The sequence below is a fragment of the Podarcis gaigeae genome (genome assembly GCF_964106915.1).
Source record: "Podarcis gaigeae genome assembly, chromosome: 6".
NCBI lineage: Eukaryota > Metazoa > Chordata > Lepidosauria > Squamata > Lacertidae > Podarcis > Podarcis gaigeae.
The window spans coordinates 55,953,847-55,975,870 of record NC_139682.1 but is presented as its reverse complement, the minus strand read 5'-3'; the positions used below and the strand labels follow the sequence as shown (position 1 = coordinate 55,975,870).

The 22,024-nt window shown below is 40.3% G+C and overlaps 1 protein-coding gene across 4 annotated transcripts in view; it reads left to right on the top strand.

Annotated features, from left to right (window-relative positions):
• The window catches only part of RAB3B (RAB3B, member RAS oncogene family), a 52,010-nt gene extending 31,621 nt beyond the window's left edge, over nt 1–20,389 (top strand). For all 4 annotated transcript variants that reach the window (XM_083742568.1, XM_083742569.1, XM_083742566.1 and 1 more), the window contains exons 3-5: nt 5,799–5,917; nt 15,609–15,733; nt 18,612–20,389. In XM_083742568.1, coding sequence (XP_083598694.1) covers nt 5,799–5,917; nt 15,609–15,733; nt 18,612–18,802 — 435 coding nt within the window. In that variant the 3' untranslated portion in view covers nt 18,803–20,389. The remainder of the gene's footprint in view (nt 1–5,798; nt 5,918–15,608; nt 15,734–18,611) is intronic.
• The last annotated feature ends 1,635 nt before the right edge of the window (nt 20,390–22,024 follow it).

Genomic DNA, 22,024 nt, shown 5'->3' with positions numbered 1-22,024 from the left:
ATCATGGGAGAGATGAGAATTAAGGGATGGTTGTGAGTAGTTGGACTTGACATTCCAACATATACTAAGTGAAAAACATATAGGCTTATATCAGTCTAGTTATATATATATCTTTCCTGCTACCACCACAAATGCATGCCCATCTGCCACTAAGAATCCTTCCTAACAACCCAAGGATTGTTCAGGTGTGTATAACTCCTGCTTTTATCCATTCTGTTGCAAGTGTGGCTTGTCCTTTTTGTCATTTCATTCCCGGCTGCCACAAATGCCTCCTCTTGCTGTAAATGAAGTGTGATTTAAGTGTGTGAATGAATAATTTTTGTGGTGCTTTCCACTACCTATATGAAGTAGATTCACATCCATCATTTTACTCAAATTATGGGGAAAGTCCTATTTTCAGACTTTTAAAGGTGGACTCTGTGGGACTATCACTAGGGACTGGTTGATTAATAGGTATGGGCTGGTTGATTAATAGGTATGGGCTTATTTTAATCAATAAGGGTGAATTTTAATTGGCTGTGTTGTTTTGGTTCTTGTGTGTCACCACAACAGAGAATTGCAATGAAATGATGAAAGATGGCCTATCTTCCTAACACTGAGTTTAGCATCCTTCAGGATCTCTAAAAAGCACCTATATTGAGGTTTTGGTGAAGAAACTTAAAGCAATGAATTAACCAATTCATTGGCTTAAAGGCATTCAATTAATCAACTACACTTCTTTAATTGGCGGAAGCCCTAACAGCTGAGCAGAGGTTCACATATATATAACCAATTCTTTGATTGGATAAGTATTTATATTCAAACTGAAAGGGATTTCCAGTAAGGCTGTGTACATGGGGGCATTATCTTGCAGATGGGTCATTCAGATCCATTTTTTAATGTATGTGCGAAGAGCACATTAGGGCCCGCACACTTAGGTGTTTTCACTCAACACATTAATTGCATATTCTGCTGCTTTCCATTCACACCAGTGGGTGGAACCCAGCAGAAAATATGCCAAGTGTTTCATGCCCCCCTCCACCTCCTGCTCCTTGATCACTCTCCCCTTCCTCTTCCTGTTAGCTTACAGGAGTAAACTGTAGTTTGTTCTTTAAATAAATATATATTACTTTTAAACAGAATTGCAAAAGATCCGTAATATTAAAAACAAACTGTAGCTACTTGGTGATCTGAGTTGGGTTTATGTGTGTGCCGGGCTTTCTGCAAATTAAGATAATTTCTCTCTCCCAGCCTTTGCCAACTGATGTCCAACTTCAGCTTCATGAACCTTAGGATTTAGTCATGTTCATGAGACGAAGGAGGGGAATTAAAATCAGCCCTGAATCTTGCTGTTTTTTTCAAATCTCTCCAAAAGTCTCCTGCGGCATTGGAGAGGCTTGCTGGAGTAAGTTAGCGTCTGTCTTTTGGAGATATTTGGGGGAGAATGATGAAAAGAGGCTGGACTGATGAGATTCCTTTCCCTTTTTCAGCAACATAATTGGATTCCAAGGTGCTTTAAGCTGAAGTTGGACATCAGTTCGAGAAGGCTGTGAGAGAGGAATTACTTTAATCTACAGAAAGTCTGGCACATGCGTTACCCCTACATTCAGAGCATTAAGCAGCCCTAAGCATTTGCTTTTATTATTACAGAAGTAGGAGTATGGCAACAAAGGCCGCTTGTTGAAACATCAGCACTATGGTTGGGGAGAAATTTGGTTTGCATTCAAGGGCAAATCTATCAAATTTGCACTGTCTGAAAAAATTCTTGTTGGCTTCTGTCTGTATCAAGGAAATAGAGTGTACTTCTGGGGGTGAACTCAAATAGCTGGAGAATCACAGCACCTGCTGTGTCTGCAGAGACCGGTATCTCATAATTGCTGCCTCCTATGCTGTTTTTGCTGCGTTAGCAACACCAAACTGATCTCTCTAGGGTGCAAGCTTGAGCAGTGTGCTGCCCTGACGAGAATACCCACCTCTTGGCCTCACTGATGTGGTCCAAAGGAAAGCAGAGCGATACATTTGGCACCAACTTGGCTGCAGGATCTGATGGAAGGAGGCAAACAATGTGCCATCCAATCATCTTAGGAACTCCACTCCTTACAAAAAAGTGTACATTAGTCAAAACAGCAAACAAAAATGTGATTATTAGCAGAAAATTGCACTTAAATGCAATGTTGATAGACCACAGCTCTCATCAGCTCTCAGCCAGCATGACCAATGGCCAGGGATGATTGGAATTATTCTCCAACCAGAGAGCCACAGGTTCTGCCACCCCTGCCCTTAAAGCTCTTTTGGCAGTTGCTGAATTTCCTGGCTAAGTTATCTGAGGCATAAGGACCTTTCAGTTCTCCGTTACCCCCTGGAGTGGGTAGAAGAAAGAGGAGACTTCTCTATTAATCCTATTCAATGCCTGAAACCTTTTAAAAAGCGGAGCTTGAAAACCTGTACACTGCCATTTGATTTTTTAAAAATACCACCAGCACAAACCTGAACACAGCAAGGAAGAAAAGGTGCTGTACACGTCAGGTGTGCGTCTCCAAGATAAGGCCCTCGTTTTTTTCTGCTGCTGTTTCAGAGCATCTCTCTGATTGCTGAGAAATGGATGAAATATGTGCAAATGGATTTTTTAAAAAACAAACATGTATTTGTAAACACTTTGAACGTCTGGTCTACAGGTTGCACTTTGAGGGGAAACAGATTAAAATGCTGTCAAAGCTTTCTCACTTCTAGGTTGCCAGTTCAGCTGGAGAGCCATCTCAGAAAACAAGACCTTATGTCATAAAACTGCTAAGCAGTCTGTTCCAGTAATTCTCAAATATTTTCAAACCATCACCTCTTGAGGCATCGTGAAGGCCAGAAAGATTAATTGCAACCACTTTAAATAACTGTTAGGAAATAGGATTCCTGGGTTGTCCTCAAAAGTGTCCTGATGTCTCTGCATATCCCCCCACCCCCAAGATCACCTCAAGGTAAAACATATCTGCCTTCAACAGCCAAACGCTAACTGCAGGTCTTCCATTTTACGTTGTCATGAGTAACAACAGGCAGACTGAATTATTATAATAGTTGCCATGTGTGGAAAATTTTCCAGTGGACTATTAACTTCTTTTACCAGACACCAGTCCAAAGTGATGTGGTTATTAGAGTATAACATGGACATTCCTAGTACAACAGATATTGATAGCAATAAGGGGCAAACTTTATCTGAAAACATACTATTTGTCTTTTGTTTTTTAATTTTGAAGTACTGTATTGTTTTTAATTTTTTCACTGGAGACATTCAGTGTTTGCTTAGGCACAAGGGTGCTCAGAATAATATAAGTATGATTAATCCTCAAAGCAAAATAAGAATCTCATGAAATGTTTCCCATGGCATGTGTATTTCTATCCCTTTCCATAACCCAATAGCATAATCCCTAGCAGTGTATTGATGTCGTAAGAAGGCCATGAGGTTGGCAGACTTACACTCAGGAGTCACTGTTTATGGAAGCAAGTAGCTCATTTAACCAGACATTGGGGAAATAAAGTGGTAGGGAGACGGTGTCGCTCAGATGAATGCTACTTGTTCTCTTCTGATGACGCTGCTTCTGCCAATTTTACAAGATCTGGAAACCCTACAAACACAATGATAACATAAACAGAGGAGTTGTGGTGCCTTTTGTGATCAGGTGAAGCGCTTGGGGATGCTGCAGGACCCGATCCTCCTTTTTGAAGGGTAGGCTGAGAAGAAAACCCAAAAGTGCTAAAAGGGTTTTCAGGAAATGGGTAACAGAAATCATTTTATTGGGAAACAGAAACAGTGCTATCGGTTGAAGGGTGAAAGAAAGGCACAATGATTTTCTGTATAATGTTGCTAGGGAGAGAAATCAAAGGAGCAGAGCTGTTTCTATTTGTTTAACTATGGATATTCGCAGACACATACTAAATAAACTACTTCGTCAGATATTGCGCAAGTGGCACCTAATATGTCTCCTTTAAGAGAGACAGAAAATATCAAGGTACAGGCAGTGGGCAGTGGGAATGAGAACATCCCAACTGAAAATACTGAGGCAGTTACCACTACTCTGCAACTTCAGCGATGGCAGAAGCTTGATATAGATAAAAAGCAAAACCTCTATCAGATGAATTAAAACTTGAGCTGCTCACACAATGCTGGACCCCTAGAGCAAGTTATGACCAAGGATGATAGTACAGGTCCAAAAGCATTTCCCCATGCATGACTATACTGTACAAATATTCCTAGTTAGCACACTCTGCTGTTTTGGTACGGCATTCTGTTTTCCCCCAGCCAGCAGCACAAGGGGTGCAAGTCACGTTCATTGCCAAAATTTGTACCAGGTACAAAGGCATCAATGAAGCTGTGAGAAAGCACTCACAGAGAGAATGACAGGGGTTCACCTCAAGATTCTTCTAACTTCCTTTCTGCCCTGAACAGGGAAAAGGTTTCAATTGAACAGTAATTTAATAAGTCATATGTAAGACTTGTAAATGTCTCGTTCTTGGTCAGACACTGCCAGTTCGGACCCCATGAGCATATATGTGAAATAATTATTATTGTCCCTGTATGTATTACTTTATATTTGTTTGCATTGAATTGCATTTGTTGTTACTTCCCATTCACGCAGTTTGGAGAGGCCGTTTTGGAGCGCTTTGCAATCTCTTTTCATTTTAATGATGCCAAACAATTTGGTATCATCACCAAACTTGTCCACTTCACTGGTCACCCCTAACTCTAGGTTTTTTATGAACAATTTAGAAAGCACAAGTTCCAATACTGATCCTTCGGGGAACTGTATTTCTATATTCCTCCATTGGAAAAACTGTCTTATTTGGTCCTACTCTCTGCTTCCTATTACTTAACCTATTCCTGATCCACATGAGGGCATTGCCCCTTCCTTCATGACTGCCCAGCCACAGTCCTGATGGAAATCACTCCCATGCTGCCATTAGCAATACCAATGAAAGCTCCCAATGGCGTCCCATCTCCCTTCCCTAAATCTTTATTCACTGATAATCAGCCTTCACATAATAATAATGTTTTTTAGTTCTATGGTCCAGTCTGGACAGGGCTGATTTTTCAGTGCTCTAGTCATGTTTTTATCCTGTGCAAAACCTATAGATACAAAATGCCAATACAGAAATGATTTGAGAGAATTCCAAGAAACACAACACTTTTTGACAAAGGTCTGATTAGGTTCTTTGTTGTGCAAGGTTTTATTATATCTATTATTTAGTATTGTATTTATGATAACTTTGTAATTTGTTTGTTGTTGTTTTCCATTTCCATATTGTAAGGAAGCTGGTTTAGAAATCCTTAAAGCAATCAATCAATCAATCAGTCAATCAATCAATCAATCAATCAATCAATGACCTCATTAAGGAAAGAAGTGTGGCAGGCCCTCTGCTGTTTGTGGCAGACAGAGCATACAATAAAATCAAGGATGTACACATAAGTTGCTTGCATGCTGGTGACTGGGCGTTAGAAGAAGAAGAAAATAGTTGGTGAGGTTAAGTTTACCATACCTCAAAGTCAGGCCAGTATGAGTCTATGTTACTTTTTCTTTCATAGATCATAGTATAGGGAAAATGCATTATTCAACATTTATCTTTATTGACCTCTCCAGTTCATGTACAAGAATAATACTGATACTAGTATTCAGACAAAGCAATAAATGCCCATTTTCCTACAAAGAGATTGCCTCTACATAAGTAAAACTTAATTTATGAAGTGCCCCTCAGGCTGATAAGATAAATGGGTTTATGCTGTTTTCATCAAGAGTACTTGATGCCTAATGCTTCTTTTTCTTCTTGTTGTTTAGGATACTGCTGGACAAGAAAGGTACAGGACAATTACCACTGCCTATTATCGAGGAGCAATGGGATTTATCCTTATGTACGATATTACTTGTGAAGAGTCCTTCAATGCTATTCAGGACTGGTAGGAACAGATGATTGCTACTTCTGTAATGGTTTCATTTTCCGGTTACCATGCAATCCACTCAGTGATCAACTCACACCACATCTTATAAGAGGAAAGAAGGAAGCTCAAGAGCTTAACAAAACATAGTCACAATCAAATTATTAATACTACTATTAATTACTCTGCATGAGTCTATAAAAAACGCACATGCACAATTTAAAAAGTTCAGAGCCCAGTCCTGCATTTCTTTACTCAGAAATAGCTGCCAATGAATTTAGTAGAACTGATGCTTCATCCTGAGTAAATATGCACAATATTTCAGCCTTATCCTCAAAGATGCTCCATTACTGCACATCAGGACAGTTTTTCCGCCCTGGAACAATTTTTCAGCCAAATTATTCTACTGTTGGCATTAATTGCCAAGCCTGAAGTTCATTTCACAATGTCAGTGAACATCAGTCCTATCTAATGTTTATTTATGAGATCACAGTGTCATTCCAATTATGCAGAAAGCTTATGTATTACCAGAAGCTATACATCACTTTACCATCTGTGTGACAGTACGTGGTCCAACCTTCAAACACTGCAACAACCTTTCCAGAAAAAATAATTCTCATTCTAACCATCTGATTCTGATCCAGTGTAGCTGCTGATTAGATGTAAAATTCAGAGGGAGAAGCATGTCTTATACCACTGGTCAAAGAGCTTGGAACCAGCCAAGACTCCAACTTATAGGATCTCTCAAATGACTAGCCCTTATAGCAAAATACATTCGAAAGCATGTCAAAGCGCAAGTAGATAAATAGGTACCGCTCTGGTGGGAAGGTAAACGGCCTTTCCGTGCGCTGCTCTTGTTCACCAGAAGTGGCTTAGTCATGCTGGCCACGTGACCCGAAAGCTGTCTGAGGACAAACACCAGCTCCCTCGGCCAGTAAAGCGAGATGAGCGCTGCAACCCCAGAGTCGTCCGCGACTGGACCTAACGGTCAGGGGTACCTTTACCTTTAAACATCTTGAGCTACGTTCCTTGAAGTACCTAAACAAGGCTGCAATCCTAATTAATCTTACCTGGGAGTAAGACCCATCAAATTTCATTAGACTTCTGGGTAAATACAGATGGGATTGTTCTGCTAGACATCAGTAGCCAGATCAAAGGAGCTTGCCTTCTGTGCTATCATGCTAGCCAACTAAGAACAGCAGCATTTGTCTTGCTCTCTGCCACCAGTGTAGCTGGCCAAGAGATGCTGTAGCTGATTTACACATCTGTCAAATGACGCAAGTAAAAATGGCAGAGAAATCCAATGCAGTTTGCATTTAAAGACAAACATACCTAATTTGTATTTCATGAAACAATATGCAAACTGAAACACAGCCAAAAGGGAAAATGCATATACTAGGGGGAAGTGTGCATAAATAGGAACTAGGGGGAAATAAAATTAAAAATGCAATTAAATGAAAGGAAATTGCTTGCAAATGTGTGTATTACAAAATTATATACAGTATATAATGTACATATTAGGAAAAATATGCTAAAATACTGACAATTTTTCATGAGGACTTCCACTAATATATGCATTCGTATGCACACTTTACTATATTCATTTTGCACATGTTACTTGACTGGAGAAATATATTGCAAAAGTTAGAAAAGTGTATATATATATATATATATATATATATATATATATATATATATATGGCTGTATTTCGGTTTGCGTATTGCTTTGAAAAGTGCAGATTTGGTTGATTCACCTCCAAATATGAACTGAATGAAATTTGTTTCCTATCCCTACCTGGGCATAAGCCACACTGACAATGAGGCATATATAGGATTACTGTTTTAATGGTGTCAATCAGCTTTGACAGACAGGAGTACATATGCATTACAGTAAGAAAACTTGACTATTAGTCTATTTCCCCAACTCTCTTCTAGCACCAAAAAGAAAAAAGCCAGTTCAAATTAGTAAAAGTGTCTGCTTGTTGACAAACTGTTTTTCTTTTTATAGGGTTGCCACATTGTTTTAAAACTCCTCTGACTTTTAAAACACCTTTGTATATAAAGACAAAAATTCAACAAGTGCAGCTTACCCCATCATCGAGCAGCAGATGGTGAAAGTACACCCATTGAATTTCTGCCTGTCAGACAGCTGTTAATGATATGGGAACCAGAAAAAAGTAGCAACTCTGTCTCTGTGACTGCCAATATAACACTTCCCAAGAAGCTGACATCCTTTTCTCCTTTAAATCACACCTCCTTGTAATAATTATTCCACACAGCACAGTAGCAGCTCTAATTAGAGCTATGGCTTTCATTAAATGAGAAATATTTTTCTTGTAGTTCAGTTGTACTATGTCAATTAGGATGAAGTGATCACTGCCCTCTATAATGCATGCAGACAGAGTCAAACCTTCCCCATTAGTCGGCATAATAGGATCACTCTGGGTCAGAAATACACCGTGCAACATTATTGGAAGCCTATGCCTATGTAATCTACAAAACAGTATTGCTTGTAATCGAATTTGAGGCATTTTAGGGTAGATTTTGTTTACTGTGTCTCCATCATGTGACAATGGGGGCGGGGAGGTAGGGAAGAGAAATTTCTGCAGTAGAGAAGTAAGCTCTACCCATTTCAATTGAAATGTAATATTAAGGGCCAGTCTTATGCTGCACTGCTGTATACACTTCTCAGGAGATAAATCCCATTGAATTCAGTGGGATTTGCCGTTGAGTAGATATGAATAGGACTGTGCTTCTTATTAGAGGTGGGGGAGGGAATTCAGTTCAGATTGCATTTAAAGGCAAACCCACCTAATTCGCACGCTCAGAAACAACATGCAGACCAAAATGTAGCCATCCTTCAAACTGCACAAGCTATGGGGAAGTGATTGATTATTTAAAAATAAAAGCAAAATCCTGCAAGGCGAAAATGAGTCTGAGGCTAAAGCATCCTGAATGTTTATAGGACACACACTTCACAAGTAGCGCCTCTTGCTATATAAAGTTAAAATGTGTGCAGTCAGTTTTCAAGATGCGCCAAACATTGCGGTTTCTTCCAGAGCCGGAAAAGCACATGATACGAATGAATAATGGCAAAGGCCAAATTCATTTCTCAGTTTCATCATCTTGTCATTCTGTGGAAGTGACTTGAGATTGTTCAGGCGAGGGCAACTATTGCTCGCAGCTTATTTCTCCTCTCTCAAGTGCCAGCTTCCTTTCCTTGGCTGACAATGCAGCGCTCTTGTCTCCACATGTACAAGATTTTGTAAAGAGATGGTTGCAAATCCCAGAAGGAACAGAAGGCTGGCTGACACCTAAGGCAGTGGGGATAAATAAATAAATAAAATCTAAAAACACTTCACTAACCAAAAGCCAGCAGGGGACCTATCAAACCAACTTTGAAAACATAGCATTCTAAGTAACTTCGGAAAACAGTTACACATTTTGCCTATACAGTATATAAGAAAAAATTCTGCAAGCTATTTGAGAGAACTCACACAGTTTTCTATCTCCTGTGATGTGAGCTTTTTAATGGCTTTGTAAGAGATTGCCATATGTCCTTGAAGAAATCTATCGTTTCGGAGCTAAAACATTAAAAGCCTGTAAATTAGCTGGTGCACTCTTGTATGATTTAACTTAATTTGTTTCTGAGAAATCAGGGGAGCAGACTTTGAGAAAAATAAGGGATGGAATTTTTAAGCCATTATGAAGCAAAACATTTCTTTTGAAATGACTATTGTATTGAAGACAGGGGTTTTTTTAATGGAGGCAGGTGGCTTGCATACAATTTTATGGGTTAACACCTTGTGATGGAATGTGTGATGGTGCCGAAATAAAAAAACAAAGCATGCTATAGCTGATGTGTTAAACCAGATTGGAATCAGAAAAGAGAAACAAAAGCAGTATTATCTATACAGGTATATAAAGTATTGCTTTTCAAATGGCAAATAGAGCTTCTATAGCAGAGTGGCAGATCATAGGATCATATAATTGTAGAGCTGGAAGGGACTTTGAGGGCCATATAGTCCAACCCCTGCATTGCAGAAATCTCAACTAAATGACAGATGGCCATCCAACCTCTGCTTAAAAACCTCCTTAGTTGGAATCTCCGTTCTTGAATGCATTGGTCCAGGTGCTAGCCTCCGGAACAGGATAAAACAAGTTTGCTCCATCCTCCATGTGTCAACCCTTAAGATATCTGAAGATGGCTATCATAACTTCTCTCCTTCTCCTCTTTACCAGGCTAAACATATCCAACTCCCTCAGCCGTTCCTCATAAGGCTTGCCCTCCTCTGCACACATCCCAGCTTGTCAATATCCTTCTTAAACTGTGGTGCCCAGAACTGGACAGAGTATTCCAGGTGCCGTCTGATCAAGGCAGAATAGAGCAGGACTGTTACTTCCCTTGATCAGGACACTCTACTTCTGTTGATGCGGCCTAGAATAGCATTAGTGAAGGAAGGCGAGGACAGGTGACCCCACCTAGGCCCGAAGTCACCCTCCCACACTCAATAATCACACCAGGCCTCACTGACCCATGTTAAGCTTGTGGTCTACTCAGGGGTGGAAGAAAGGGGATGCGGTGGGTGCGGACCACCCCGGGTGTCGCCACTGAGGCGGCACTCACTGCGGGGCCTGCAGTGCGTCCGAGCCACACGTCTCTCCTGGGAGAGATGTGGTGGCTTGGGCGCGTGCAGGCTCCACATTGCCCAAACGGTCCGTTCGCTGCTGCCCCCCAGCTGTAGGACGGCTGAGTGGGATGAGGCAGGCATAGCTATGTGTGAAGAACGGTGTGTGCATAGGAAGAATGGCAGGCACAACACCTGTGTTTGTGTGTGCAGAATGGTGGGTGCAGTAACTGCTCCAGCGTTCTCAAAACCCAGCAGACTGCCCAGAAAATGAATGGTACAGACAGGAAGTCCTGGGGAGGAGGCTCTGCCTTCCTCAGAGAAATAAAACAGCAGCTGATGCCAAGGGAAGGGAAGGTTCTGAGCTGAGAAAAGAGACTGAAAAGGCACTTGAAAGAAATGGGGAATCAATGCATAATGTTATAAGGTTTCGCGGGTCATAGTCTAGGTGCAAGTCACCCTTAAATCCTGAAATTAGTAAAAGTTATAATTAATCAAGGTTTCATTAAACTGAGCTAAACACGGAAACCACTGGATTTGGTTTATGCTAAAGAGCTAGGCCAGCTCAGCAGAGCTACATAGGCTCCCAGCCCAACCTTTGAGTATCAGAGCTTTTTAGTTCTTCTAGGCAGCAATGAAGGCTGCTTATAATGTTTAGGCGCCTGCAGTGTTGTTCTCCCAGGTTATCACTGTTTTTACTTACTATTTCCCATCAGTTTTGCACTGGTGAAGCAGGAAAGAGAGCTTAATCATAATGTGATTTCTTTGGACTGGGCAGCAGCCATTCATTCAGTTCCATACTGAATGAGCCTACCCAAGGTATACAGAAGGGGAGGATGAATTGCAATTTTCAAATCAAAAGACATACACGTGTGTGAGGAATTCATAACTTGTCAGGTTCTATCAGTTTGGATGCCATTTTTAGGTCATGCCCACAGCAGCCATTCAACCTGAACGTAGCCATTCATTCATTCATTCATTCAGTTCTTAAAGAGCAGATATGGTAAGGAAGCAATCTTAAGGAACCTCAGATACTGGCCGGTGAACCACACAAGTGGAGGTGCCACTTCACATGGAGAGACAGGTCTGGCATTTTGCCCCAGAGCCTACCCCCCCCCCCCCCCGTCAGCATGGCACCAGAAAGTTTGTGGGCATAGATGTACCTGCCCATTATAGAACCCAAAGAGAATGTGGGCATTGGTGTTCCTGCCTATGATAGAACCCGAAGAGCATTCTGGAGGCAAGCCAGTGGTGGTCTTGAATCTGCAGGATCCTAACCCCCTCATTTCTTCTATAGGATTACAGCAGGGGGAGGGGAACACACCACAAATATTTGATGTTAATGACACTTTGCAGATTGCTGAAAGTGCGAAGATGATCTTAGCATTCTGGTTTGAAAACGCTCGCAGCTGGCTCTTTTTAGATTAGCTGCCACAAATTCCGTTCCGCAGCGGAGTTTATTTAAGGTAAGCTTTGCCATCCATCACAGAGCATCCTGCCTTGTGAATATTCATGGACTAACTGACTGACATTGCTTTTGGTATGAGAGGCATGACGTGGGCTGTCCAGAAGTAATTAAACATTGTCAGGAATTAATCGGAAGGTGGAGGTTGCTTCTGAATCAGAAATCAGGCTCCACAGGCATAATCCATCAGCAGTCTTACTGGTGCAAGCTGGGAACAGGGAGATACAGGAGGATAGGGTTGCCATATTTCAAACAGAGAAAGTTTGTCAAGCTTTTTTAAAGCAAAATTGCAAATAAATAAATAATAATGCTATTTTTATGGGGGGGACAGCAAAATTGGTGCTGCCAACATATCCCTACAGGGGATATGCTGAGTGGATTGAGCTCCATATCACTGAGAGGGATGTATCCAAGAATAACATTAAATATGGTACTATTGAGGAAATGTGTGCATTGTGTGTTCGGAGACCACTGCTTATAGCAGTAAGCAGCATTTACCCAAACTAAAGATTCAGGACAGACAAAAGTTCATAATTAAACTTTGACATTCGCTCCCACAAGATGTAGTGATGACCACAAACTTGGATGGCTTTAAAAGAGGATAATGCTATTTCATGCAGAACAGGCATAGGCAAACTCAGCCCTCCAGATGCTTTGGGACTACAACTCCCATTGAATTGAAGTACTTTATTGTCACTTGTACAACTTGTATACAGTGAGATTACACGAGCACCCCCCACTCAGCTCTCTTAGTCTTAATTCCCCTCGTTTAGTGACACACACACACCAAACCCGAAAGTCAGTTGCCCTGTTGTTATCTTTTCATTCAGCAGCCTAACAGCCCACAGATAGAAGCTGTTCTTTACCCTGTTGGTGCAACTAATCATGTTTCTATAACTTCTGCTTAAGGGCAGGAGATCAAGAAAGTGCCGGCCAGGGTGTGAATCATCCCTAAGAATTTTCCTCACTCTCCTGAGGCAATGTTCTTCCACTATTTCATCCAGCGGATTCACGAGACAGCCCATAATATCTTGTGCTGTATTTACCACCCTCTGTAGGCACTTCCTATCAGTTGATGTCAAACCAGCATACCACACCATGATGCAGTATGAAAGGACACTGATGGGAGTTGTAGTCCCAAAACATCTGGAGGGCCGAGTTTGCCTATGCTTGATGTAGAAGAAACAAGGCTATTGATGGCTACTAACCACGGTGGGACGCAGGTGGCGCTGTGGGTTAAACCACAGAGCCTAGAACTTGCCGATCAGAAGGTCAGCAGTTCGAATCCCCGTGATGGGGTGAGCTCCCGTTGCCCGGTCCCTGCTCCTGCCAACCTAGAAGTTCAAAAGCACGTCAAAGTGCAAGTAGATAAATAGGTACCGCTCTGGCGAGAAGGTAAACGGTGTTTCCGTGCGCTGCTTTGGTTCGCCAGAAGCGGCTTAGTCCTGCTGGCCACATGACCTGGAAGCTGTACACCGGCTCCCTCGGCCAATAAAGTGAGATGAGTGCCGCAACCACCGAGTCGGTCACGACTGGACCTAATGGTCAAAGGTCCCTTTAACCACGGTGGCTATGTTCTGCCTCCACTGTCAGAAATGATATACCTCTGTATCCTAATTGCTGGATATCACAAGTGGGAGACCACTGAAGATAGGATATTGCCCTCATGGCCTGCTTGTGGGCTTCTCATAACCATCCATTTGAACAATGTGAGTACAGGATTCCTGGACCACATGAGCTCTTCTGACGTTTTTATGTTCTTAAGATGAAAGGAACATTTTTTACCATATGTTTAGGTATGACTACAACAATTCAAGATTCCTCCAAACTGTGATAGAATATTCCACTGTAATGCAATATATTAGAATTATATATATGGTTAATTGATAGAAATGAATTTGGGATGAAGATGATTCATCAATTTTATATCTCCTAGCTCCCCCTGCTGGATTTGGGATGCTTTGGCTTGTTTCTTTGCCCACAGATGCATTCCAAAGCCAAAACTGTGCTGAGAGGTGCTGCATTTCTATTTAAATTATAGCAAATTCTTTCTAAATTTGTTCTGATACATATAAATTAGCACAGACAAATTTCATTCAAATATTTGTCTTTTGCAGTCTCTTTTGGTGATAAGATTCCTCTATTTTTTTGGAGATGCATATGTAACCACCCTAAAATTATGTAGAAATGTTGTTAAATTATTAACATTTTAAACTGATTAATCTTCAGATTAGTTAGTTAATTAAAGATATCCACAAGATACCAAAATGTCAGTGGATTGCTAGATGGAAAGGTCACCTTTAACATTTTCAGCTCACTTCTTTGTTCTAGCAGAAATTAACAGCTTCAAAAATAAACAAGTGAGCCATTAATTTGGAACTACAACTAAAAATTGAGTTGCTTAATATACTAAACTAAATTGCCAGAGCAATTCTAACCATCCTATTGAATTCAATAGGGCTTCTTCCCAGGTAAGTGGGGTTAGGATTGCAACCTAATGAAAGCTTTTAAAAAGGTGCAGCTTCAAGATATTTTCATACAACCTAGGACAAATCCTTGAAACTGATCTAGAAAGCACTGATGCTACTGTGACTGACTCTGAATTCCCAGAAACAGAAGTTAAAATGAACGGGATCAATAAGTAGTCACTGGCAAGCTATAATGCATTTGTGTGCGTATGGAATATTAGGCACATCTGGGAGCTCTGATCTAGTTTCAGCTGAAGATGGACAGCACCCTACTTTGAAAAATCTTACAAGAAAAGCTGAACATCTGAGTTCAATATACAGGCTACTTTTATTAATAATTATAAGCTTTCCTAACTAAACTATAGCCTTCAGGTGCAGAACTGGAACTGTCAGAAGCCAGCAGCTCAGCTGAAGGCTGAATATATCTTTTAGCCAGTGTGGTGTAGTGGTTAAGAGCAGTAGTCTCATAATCTGGGGAACCAGGTTCGCGTCTCCGCTCCTCCACATGCAGCCACTGGGTGACCTTGGGCCAGTCACACTTCCTTGAAGTCTCTCAGCCCCACTCACCTCACAGAGTGTTTGTTGTGGGGGAGGAAGGGAAAGGAGAATGTTAGCCGCTTTGAGACTCCTGAAGGGGAGTGAAAGGCGGGATATCAAATCCAAACTCTTCTTCTCTTCTTTCAAAGCACACTTTTCCATATTATATTCCCCAAAACAGGGATCAGCAAACACACCGTGCTGTCAAATTTTTCATAGGGGAACAGTTAGGATCAGAGGCACCAGTTTGCGAGGGCCATGGGGGGGGGGCGTGTCGCACACACAAGCCTCTGGCCCTAAGTCCAGCAGAAGTTTCCCAGGCTTTGGGAAGGAGGCACCAGGCTTTAATACTTTAATTTAGTGAGATATTGAAAGGACCAGCATAGTCCCCCTGGTCCACTGACTGCACACCACTGAAATGCACAAAGGTTTTGGCTAAAAAATTTCATTGAAATTCCTAAACTGGGACGATTGCATTGCTTTTGCAAAATCAACAATATGTTTACTGTCAGTATTGTCTTTGTGTTTTGTCATTTGGGAGTGGAGGTTTAGTGCATTCACACTGAAACATTATTGGCTACTACTCTCACCGCAAATCCTTTCTTCTCCCACAGGGCTACTCAAATAAAGACCTACTCCTGGGATAATGCCCAAGTCATTCTGGTTGGAAACAAATGTGACATGGAGGATGAGAGAATCGTTCCTTTTGAAAAGGGAAAACATCTGGCTGATCAGTTGGGTACATGTTAACGTTACTCTTTTTTTGATCCTTTCTCCCTCCAGTTATAAGCAGGGATGGGGAACCAATGGCCCTCCAGATGTTGTTGTATTCCAACTCCCATCAGTCCCAGCCAGCATGACCAATGGTCAAGGATGATGGAAGTTGTAGTCTAGTATCATCTTGAGGGCTGGGTTCTGTATCCCTTAGTTGCATCCTAATTGCACCCTCATCTACTTTCTCAGATAATTGGGTTTCAATATTTATTTATTATTTATGTAATTTTATTTTTTTATTAAATGAGTGTAACACCGTTCACCTCAAGATCCCAGGGTGGTTAACAGCATAAAAATACAGAATAAAAACACAAAATACAGAATAAAAGCAAGAAAAACAAAATAAACCAATAACCCCCCCTCCCACAAACACATTTAAAGGGACATAGACTGTTAATAAGCCCATTGACTATTCCTCTCTGTTTAGCCTACTGTCTCAGTTGCAGTGAAAGATGTTGTCAATGTACACTCCAACTGCAGGTCTAAAAGGCTTCTCTTATGTGTAATGGGGAGGGGCACCATCTTGCCTTTTGCCTCACCCAGTAAAATGTCTTGGTCCAACCCTGCCTGCTACCCAAGTGAACTGAGTTGAACTGTAAGCTGAACATCCCATTTGGTCACGGCTGAACTTTTTGCTTCCTATCTTTTTTCCTTTGGGCACATACTGGTATGTCACTACTATCGAGTTCTGTTAGTTGGATGTTTGCTCCGATTCCTGTGTGACTTGCTGTCTGTATATGTGTGAGTGTGCAGGAGAAGTGAGTTTTGTCAGGTTTGGATCTGGTTTTATACATTGACTGGCTGGATATTGGTAATTCCAGTATTCCTAGGGAGTGAAGAGTGCAGAATGAGTTTTTTTAAAAAACATACTGTGTTTTGCTGGCTTTCAAGTGTCATGGCTGAGTGATGGAGACTTAATGGCTGTTTTGAGATACGTCTTTGGGAGTGATGGCGTCATGAGAGACTGTGAGTGTGTGAAAGAGAGAATGAAATAAACTGTGGGATATGAATGTTGTGTTATGAGTGATGTGTGACCTCATGCCCTATTGTTTATACTCTCAGTGTTGTCAAGAGAGCGGCTGAACAAGGGTCAACCAGAGAGCCTTATGGCTCAGTGAGAGAGCCTCCACAGTCTTAGCCTGACACTCTAATTACTGGGTGCTTTCAGACTGAGGTATAATGTTGCAAAGCTTTCATTTATATACCACAAACAGGTCATGGGCAAGAGGCTTTTTAATGTATTGTATTTTCAGTGAAAATGATGAATCTGGAGTCAGTTGAGGTGGGCAAGGCTGGCATTTTGTGTGGGCACTGCGAAAAACTTGTATGAATGACCAGTACCAATGCTAATATTAAAAACCTGTCTGGAAGCATCATTTATCTTTCTGCTGCTACTATTTGCAGCAGATGCACAGCTTTGTTCGTCAAATAGTTGGGAGCACTGGGAGCTGTTCTGAGCTTCACAGCAGTGAGGATTAGAGATACCCAGGCAACCATAAAATATAATTTTCCTCATTTAGCTTTTCATTGGTTGGTGTGTTAACACTGATTGTTCATTTCAAACAACTGGTCTGATGAAGCAGCCCTGTTAATAACCTTATGAAAATATTTCAGTTAAGTCATTCCATTTTCCATTCTTAGTAGCTGACATACGGATCAGCATGACATTCAACATTCAAATTACTATGACAGTTAACACTGCTCATAATTTCTCAGCAGTGTATTTTGTTCTGACTCTTCCTTTTATACCTTCTCAGATTTTTTAGAACATCAAGAATTATATCAAATACCATATTAAGAGCATTCCAAACAGCTCTGGAGTGTAAACATTTGCTTTTTTGTAAGAAGAGTTATCAGTGTGTTTATGGAAATTCCTTAATTCCTAATTTTATTCAAACCTCTCATGTTGACCCAGTTCTCAACTCCCAAATCTTCACCTCTGACAACACAGTTAAAAGCAAAGGACCACAATAAAACTTTATTCCTAATTTTAGCTGGTTCCTGTCTATGACTTTATGATTACCAAGCTGCTATTATCTACTGCTCTGCCTGTACCTGCATCCAGACGTTATAAGACAGCAATATTTTAAAAGTGTTTTGTAAGCTTTAAATATTGTTAGTAGTAGCTGTAGGCTTTTTTCTTCGTGGGCTTCAATGCCTGATTTAAGATTTATTTATTTAATATGTGACTAGAGCTATGTATTTAATATTTGATGTGTTAAAATTATAAAATATTTTTTAAAAATGGGGCAAGGAAAAATGCAATACAATAGAAAAGAATACAATAGAAAAGAATAAAAACAAACCCACCCTAAAAGACTATACAATACAACACAACACACATCAACTAAATCAGTCCACCTAACCTGAGGACCATTTACATACCCAATGCTTTATAATAATAATAATAAATCCCCTTTACAGCTGCGCTACACTTAGGGCTTTTTTCAGCCGGAACTTACTGGAACTCAGTTCCGGCACCTCTCAGGTGGGTGCCATTGCCATTCTAAAAATGAGGCTGGTGTTCATGGAGAGTTCCGGCACTTCTTTTTCTAGAAAAATAACACTGGCTACACTCATATAGTGCAATATCTTTCTGAACTTAAACTGATTTTATTTATTTTAAAGACCATAAACTAGAGATTTATACGGCATCACTTTTAATAAAACCTTCTTATCTATTCTGAACTTAGACACCTGTTGTTGTTTTTTTAAAAAAACAGACAAACCAAAATGAACTGTTAAATATGACCAACAGATAATTTAAAGCCAGTTTAACATGAGAAGCAGTTTTGGGATAACCAGATATTGATTTGTGTACTTTTTTAAAAAACAAAAAACAGGGTTCGATTATTTTGAAGCTAGCGCCAAGGAGAATGTCAACGTGAGGCAGGTCTTTGAGCGCCTGGTGGACATCATCTGTGAAAAGATGTCGGAGAGCATGGATTCGGAAGCTTCTAGGACAACTACTGCTGGGAAGAACGTGCGTCTCACATACAGCCCCCCTCCATTGCAGCAGAAGTGCTCCTGTTAATGCCTCAAAATCTCTAAGAAAGTTGTTGTTGCAGGATAGGGGGCAGGTACAGTACATCTTTTAAAAGAGATCTTTCAGTGCTGGTGGAGCTGGATATGTTTGTCTGATGTTTTGCAAAGTCTCTTTATATATTTTATACAAAAACAGTGCAAGTGCAGCTAGTGTTCCAGTGAAAGGTTATGCTACGGTTTAAGTAGTTTATATAGTCTGTCACATATTTCTGTGTGGTTCTCAATGTTCACATTGTTTTGCCACCAGTCAGGTAATCCTGACTCAAAAACACTTTATTAGCATCTGATAGCTAGAGACCACTGTTAACTATGGCACAAAAATTTAATTAAAAAAAGAAGGGACAGCAGTTTGAACTATCTCACAAAAAGATCTTCAGAAGGGAGAGACAATATTGTTCTTTGTGTAATTAACTGGTATCTTTGCTTAAGAAGAATTTTACAGGAAAAGCTGTAGCTCAGTGGGAGAGCATGCAGAAGGTCCTAGACTACGGGTAGGTAGCTGTGTTGGTCTGCCGTAGTCGAAACAAAATAAACAAATTCCTTTCAGTAGCACCAGGAATTTGTTTATTGTGTTTCATTTGAACCAGTCATTTTCATTGAGGTAAAAACCACCAAGCTCAGTCACTCCATACCACAGCAGCCATACCATTCACATGAGCATGTGTCAAAAGGAAAGGGTGGTACTTTAGAGGGGCATATTGCCAGAAACACTGGGAACAAGTCGTTAGGGGTATTTTTCCTATAAAGCAGCATTTGAAAAGCCTTGGTATGTGCATGGAATTCTGGACATGGTTTCATTTAGACTGCAAGTACGACACTGAAAGACATCCAAGGCCATTCAACAAGTTTATGGCTTAATTGCTCTACAGATAAATATTCAGACTGTTTAATTTTTTTGCACTTGTGGAAGTACATTAGTTCCCAAGGAAAAAAAAGACATATGTAACTGGGAAAAGATTGAAAAAAAGAATTCTGTGGCACTTTAAGGACTAACAAATTTTGTATAGCAATTAGATTTTGTGAACTAAATTTCACTTAATCAGAATATATCATTTAGGACCATTCCTATACTATTTAATATTTTAATAATCATAAACGGCATGTATTACATGTGCACATAAAAACTACTGAAAATGACAAAGGCTACTAAAATTGACACACTCTTAACTTTTCCTGCCAATATCCTCTACCTTCACTGAGGTCAGCTAAGCTCAGGAAGCAATTCGTTGTAATTGCAGGATCAGGCATTTGAAAGTTGCCCTTGACAATCTTGCAGCTACCTTAAGATTGCAATCCCACATAACTTGATGGGACATACTTCTGAGTCGACATATAAGATTGCACTGTTAATGTTCACACACAACCTCCACTTTGTCATAGTAGGAATATGAACTGTGATAGTAAGTCAAAATATGTTTAGTAGAGAGTTTGAATTTGTATTAATTATAATGAGAAAGTTCTATTTTCTTGCACATTTGTGATTTGGTGTTTAGCAGGCACTTTCTGTGTAGTGTTTGAATGTACATGTTCCTAATTATGAAATCATGACAAAATAAAGCTGTTATTTAGTCACCCTGATCTGATTTGAGTGTTAATTTACATTGCTAATAGACATGAATAGCTCGTCTAGTTTTTCAGTTGTATCACTGTGAAACCATATAGTTATAATGCTTATCCATAACATTTATTATTAGTGTTGTTGTTGATAGACAGAATAAGCAAGGTTATAAAGATAATGCTACATATTATTACCATTTGAACATTAGATTGTTCAAATTACTTCACATACACTGCATCAATAATTGTTACCTCAGTTCTGTAACATAGGTCAATACTATTTCATTCACATAGGCTGCTGAGCTACTCTCCAGATAATATAACCTGGGCCCACTTTTAATTATACTCAGGGCTTTTTTCAGCTAGAACTCAACAGAACTCAGTTCCAGCACTCAGTTCCAGCACCATTGCCATTCCAAGAGAATAAAGGAAGTGTCCGTGGTGAGTTCCGGCACCTATTTTTTCTAGAAAAATAGCACTGATTCAGTTAATTGGGGCGTGGGGGTGGCTAACTTGTGATATTCCAGATATTGTTGGACTTCAATTTCCATTATCCCCAACATTGGCCATGTTTACAGGGGCTGATGGTACTTTGAGTGTAACAGCAGTGAAATATAAGGACAATTAATGATACAAAGAAAAGTATACAATATCTGAATCAAATAATTTATTATTACATTTATATGCCATCATTCCTCCAAGGAGCTCAAGGTGGCATTTATGGTTCTCCCCTATTTTATCATTGCAAATCATGTGACCCAGGTTAGATTGCACCTGGCCCCAAATCAGTCTGGCTCCAGATTTGATTAGCTGCTGAAATGGTGAATAGTTTCCTGCAGTTTCTTTTTCACAAGTACAATATCCAAATTACATATGTACCATAGCAAATGGTGCATTTCTCCTCTGTTCACAATGGAAAGGAGGGTTGGGTGTTCAGTCCTGGCTATCCAATGAAATGTTGGTAAGTCCGGTGTACAGAGGATAACCCAGTGCAAGCAATTCTAGCATGGTGCAGGGGAACCAGGTTCCTATCCCCAACCTATGTAAGCCTGGCTACTTGCAACTCTTGTGAAATGGGATCGTCTAGTTTTCCATTCTACCCATTCTTCAGTGTCCGAGATACAGCTAGTCATTTGTAGATTAGGAGGGCAGCCTCGAGTGTTTTGGGAAGACCAACAAAGTTGTCTAATAGGTAAGTTAAAGGTTGTAGAAGTGGTGCAGGCACGTAAATCAAACTGTAGTGACTCCCAAGTATCACCAATATTAATCTTGGAGATAGCAAGGTGGATCACTCGGACAGACTTCAAGTTTACAGTATCTATTTTGTTTTTTACTAGAACACCAAGATCCATCAACCAGAGCAGCAGGGCAACTCGAAAATGCAAACTACAACGCCACAGTCTTCCATAGTTTGCATGCCAAAAACCTTTAGAACCTAAAAGGAACAAAGTTACAAAACACAAAAAGAGAAACAGCAGACACAATCATTTTTACTTCTAAGCCAAACAGATACATATACATATATACGAATATATATATATATTCTCTCTCTCTCTCTCTCTCTCTTCCAGCAACCAAGTTCACTACACTGTCATTTAGCTCCAAGCAGCCTTACATATCCCCAGTTCAAGGAAGCGCAGAATGGTTCCCAGAC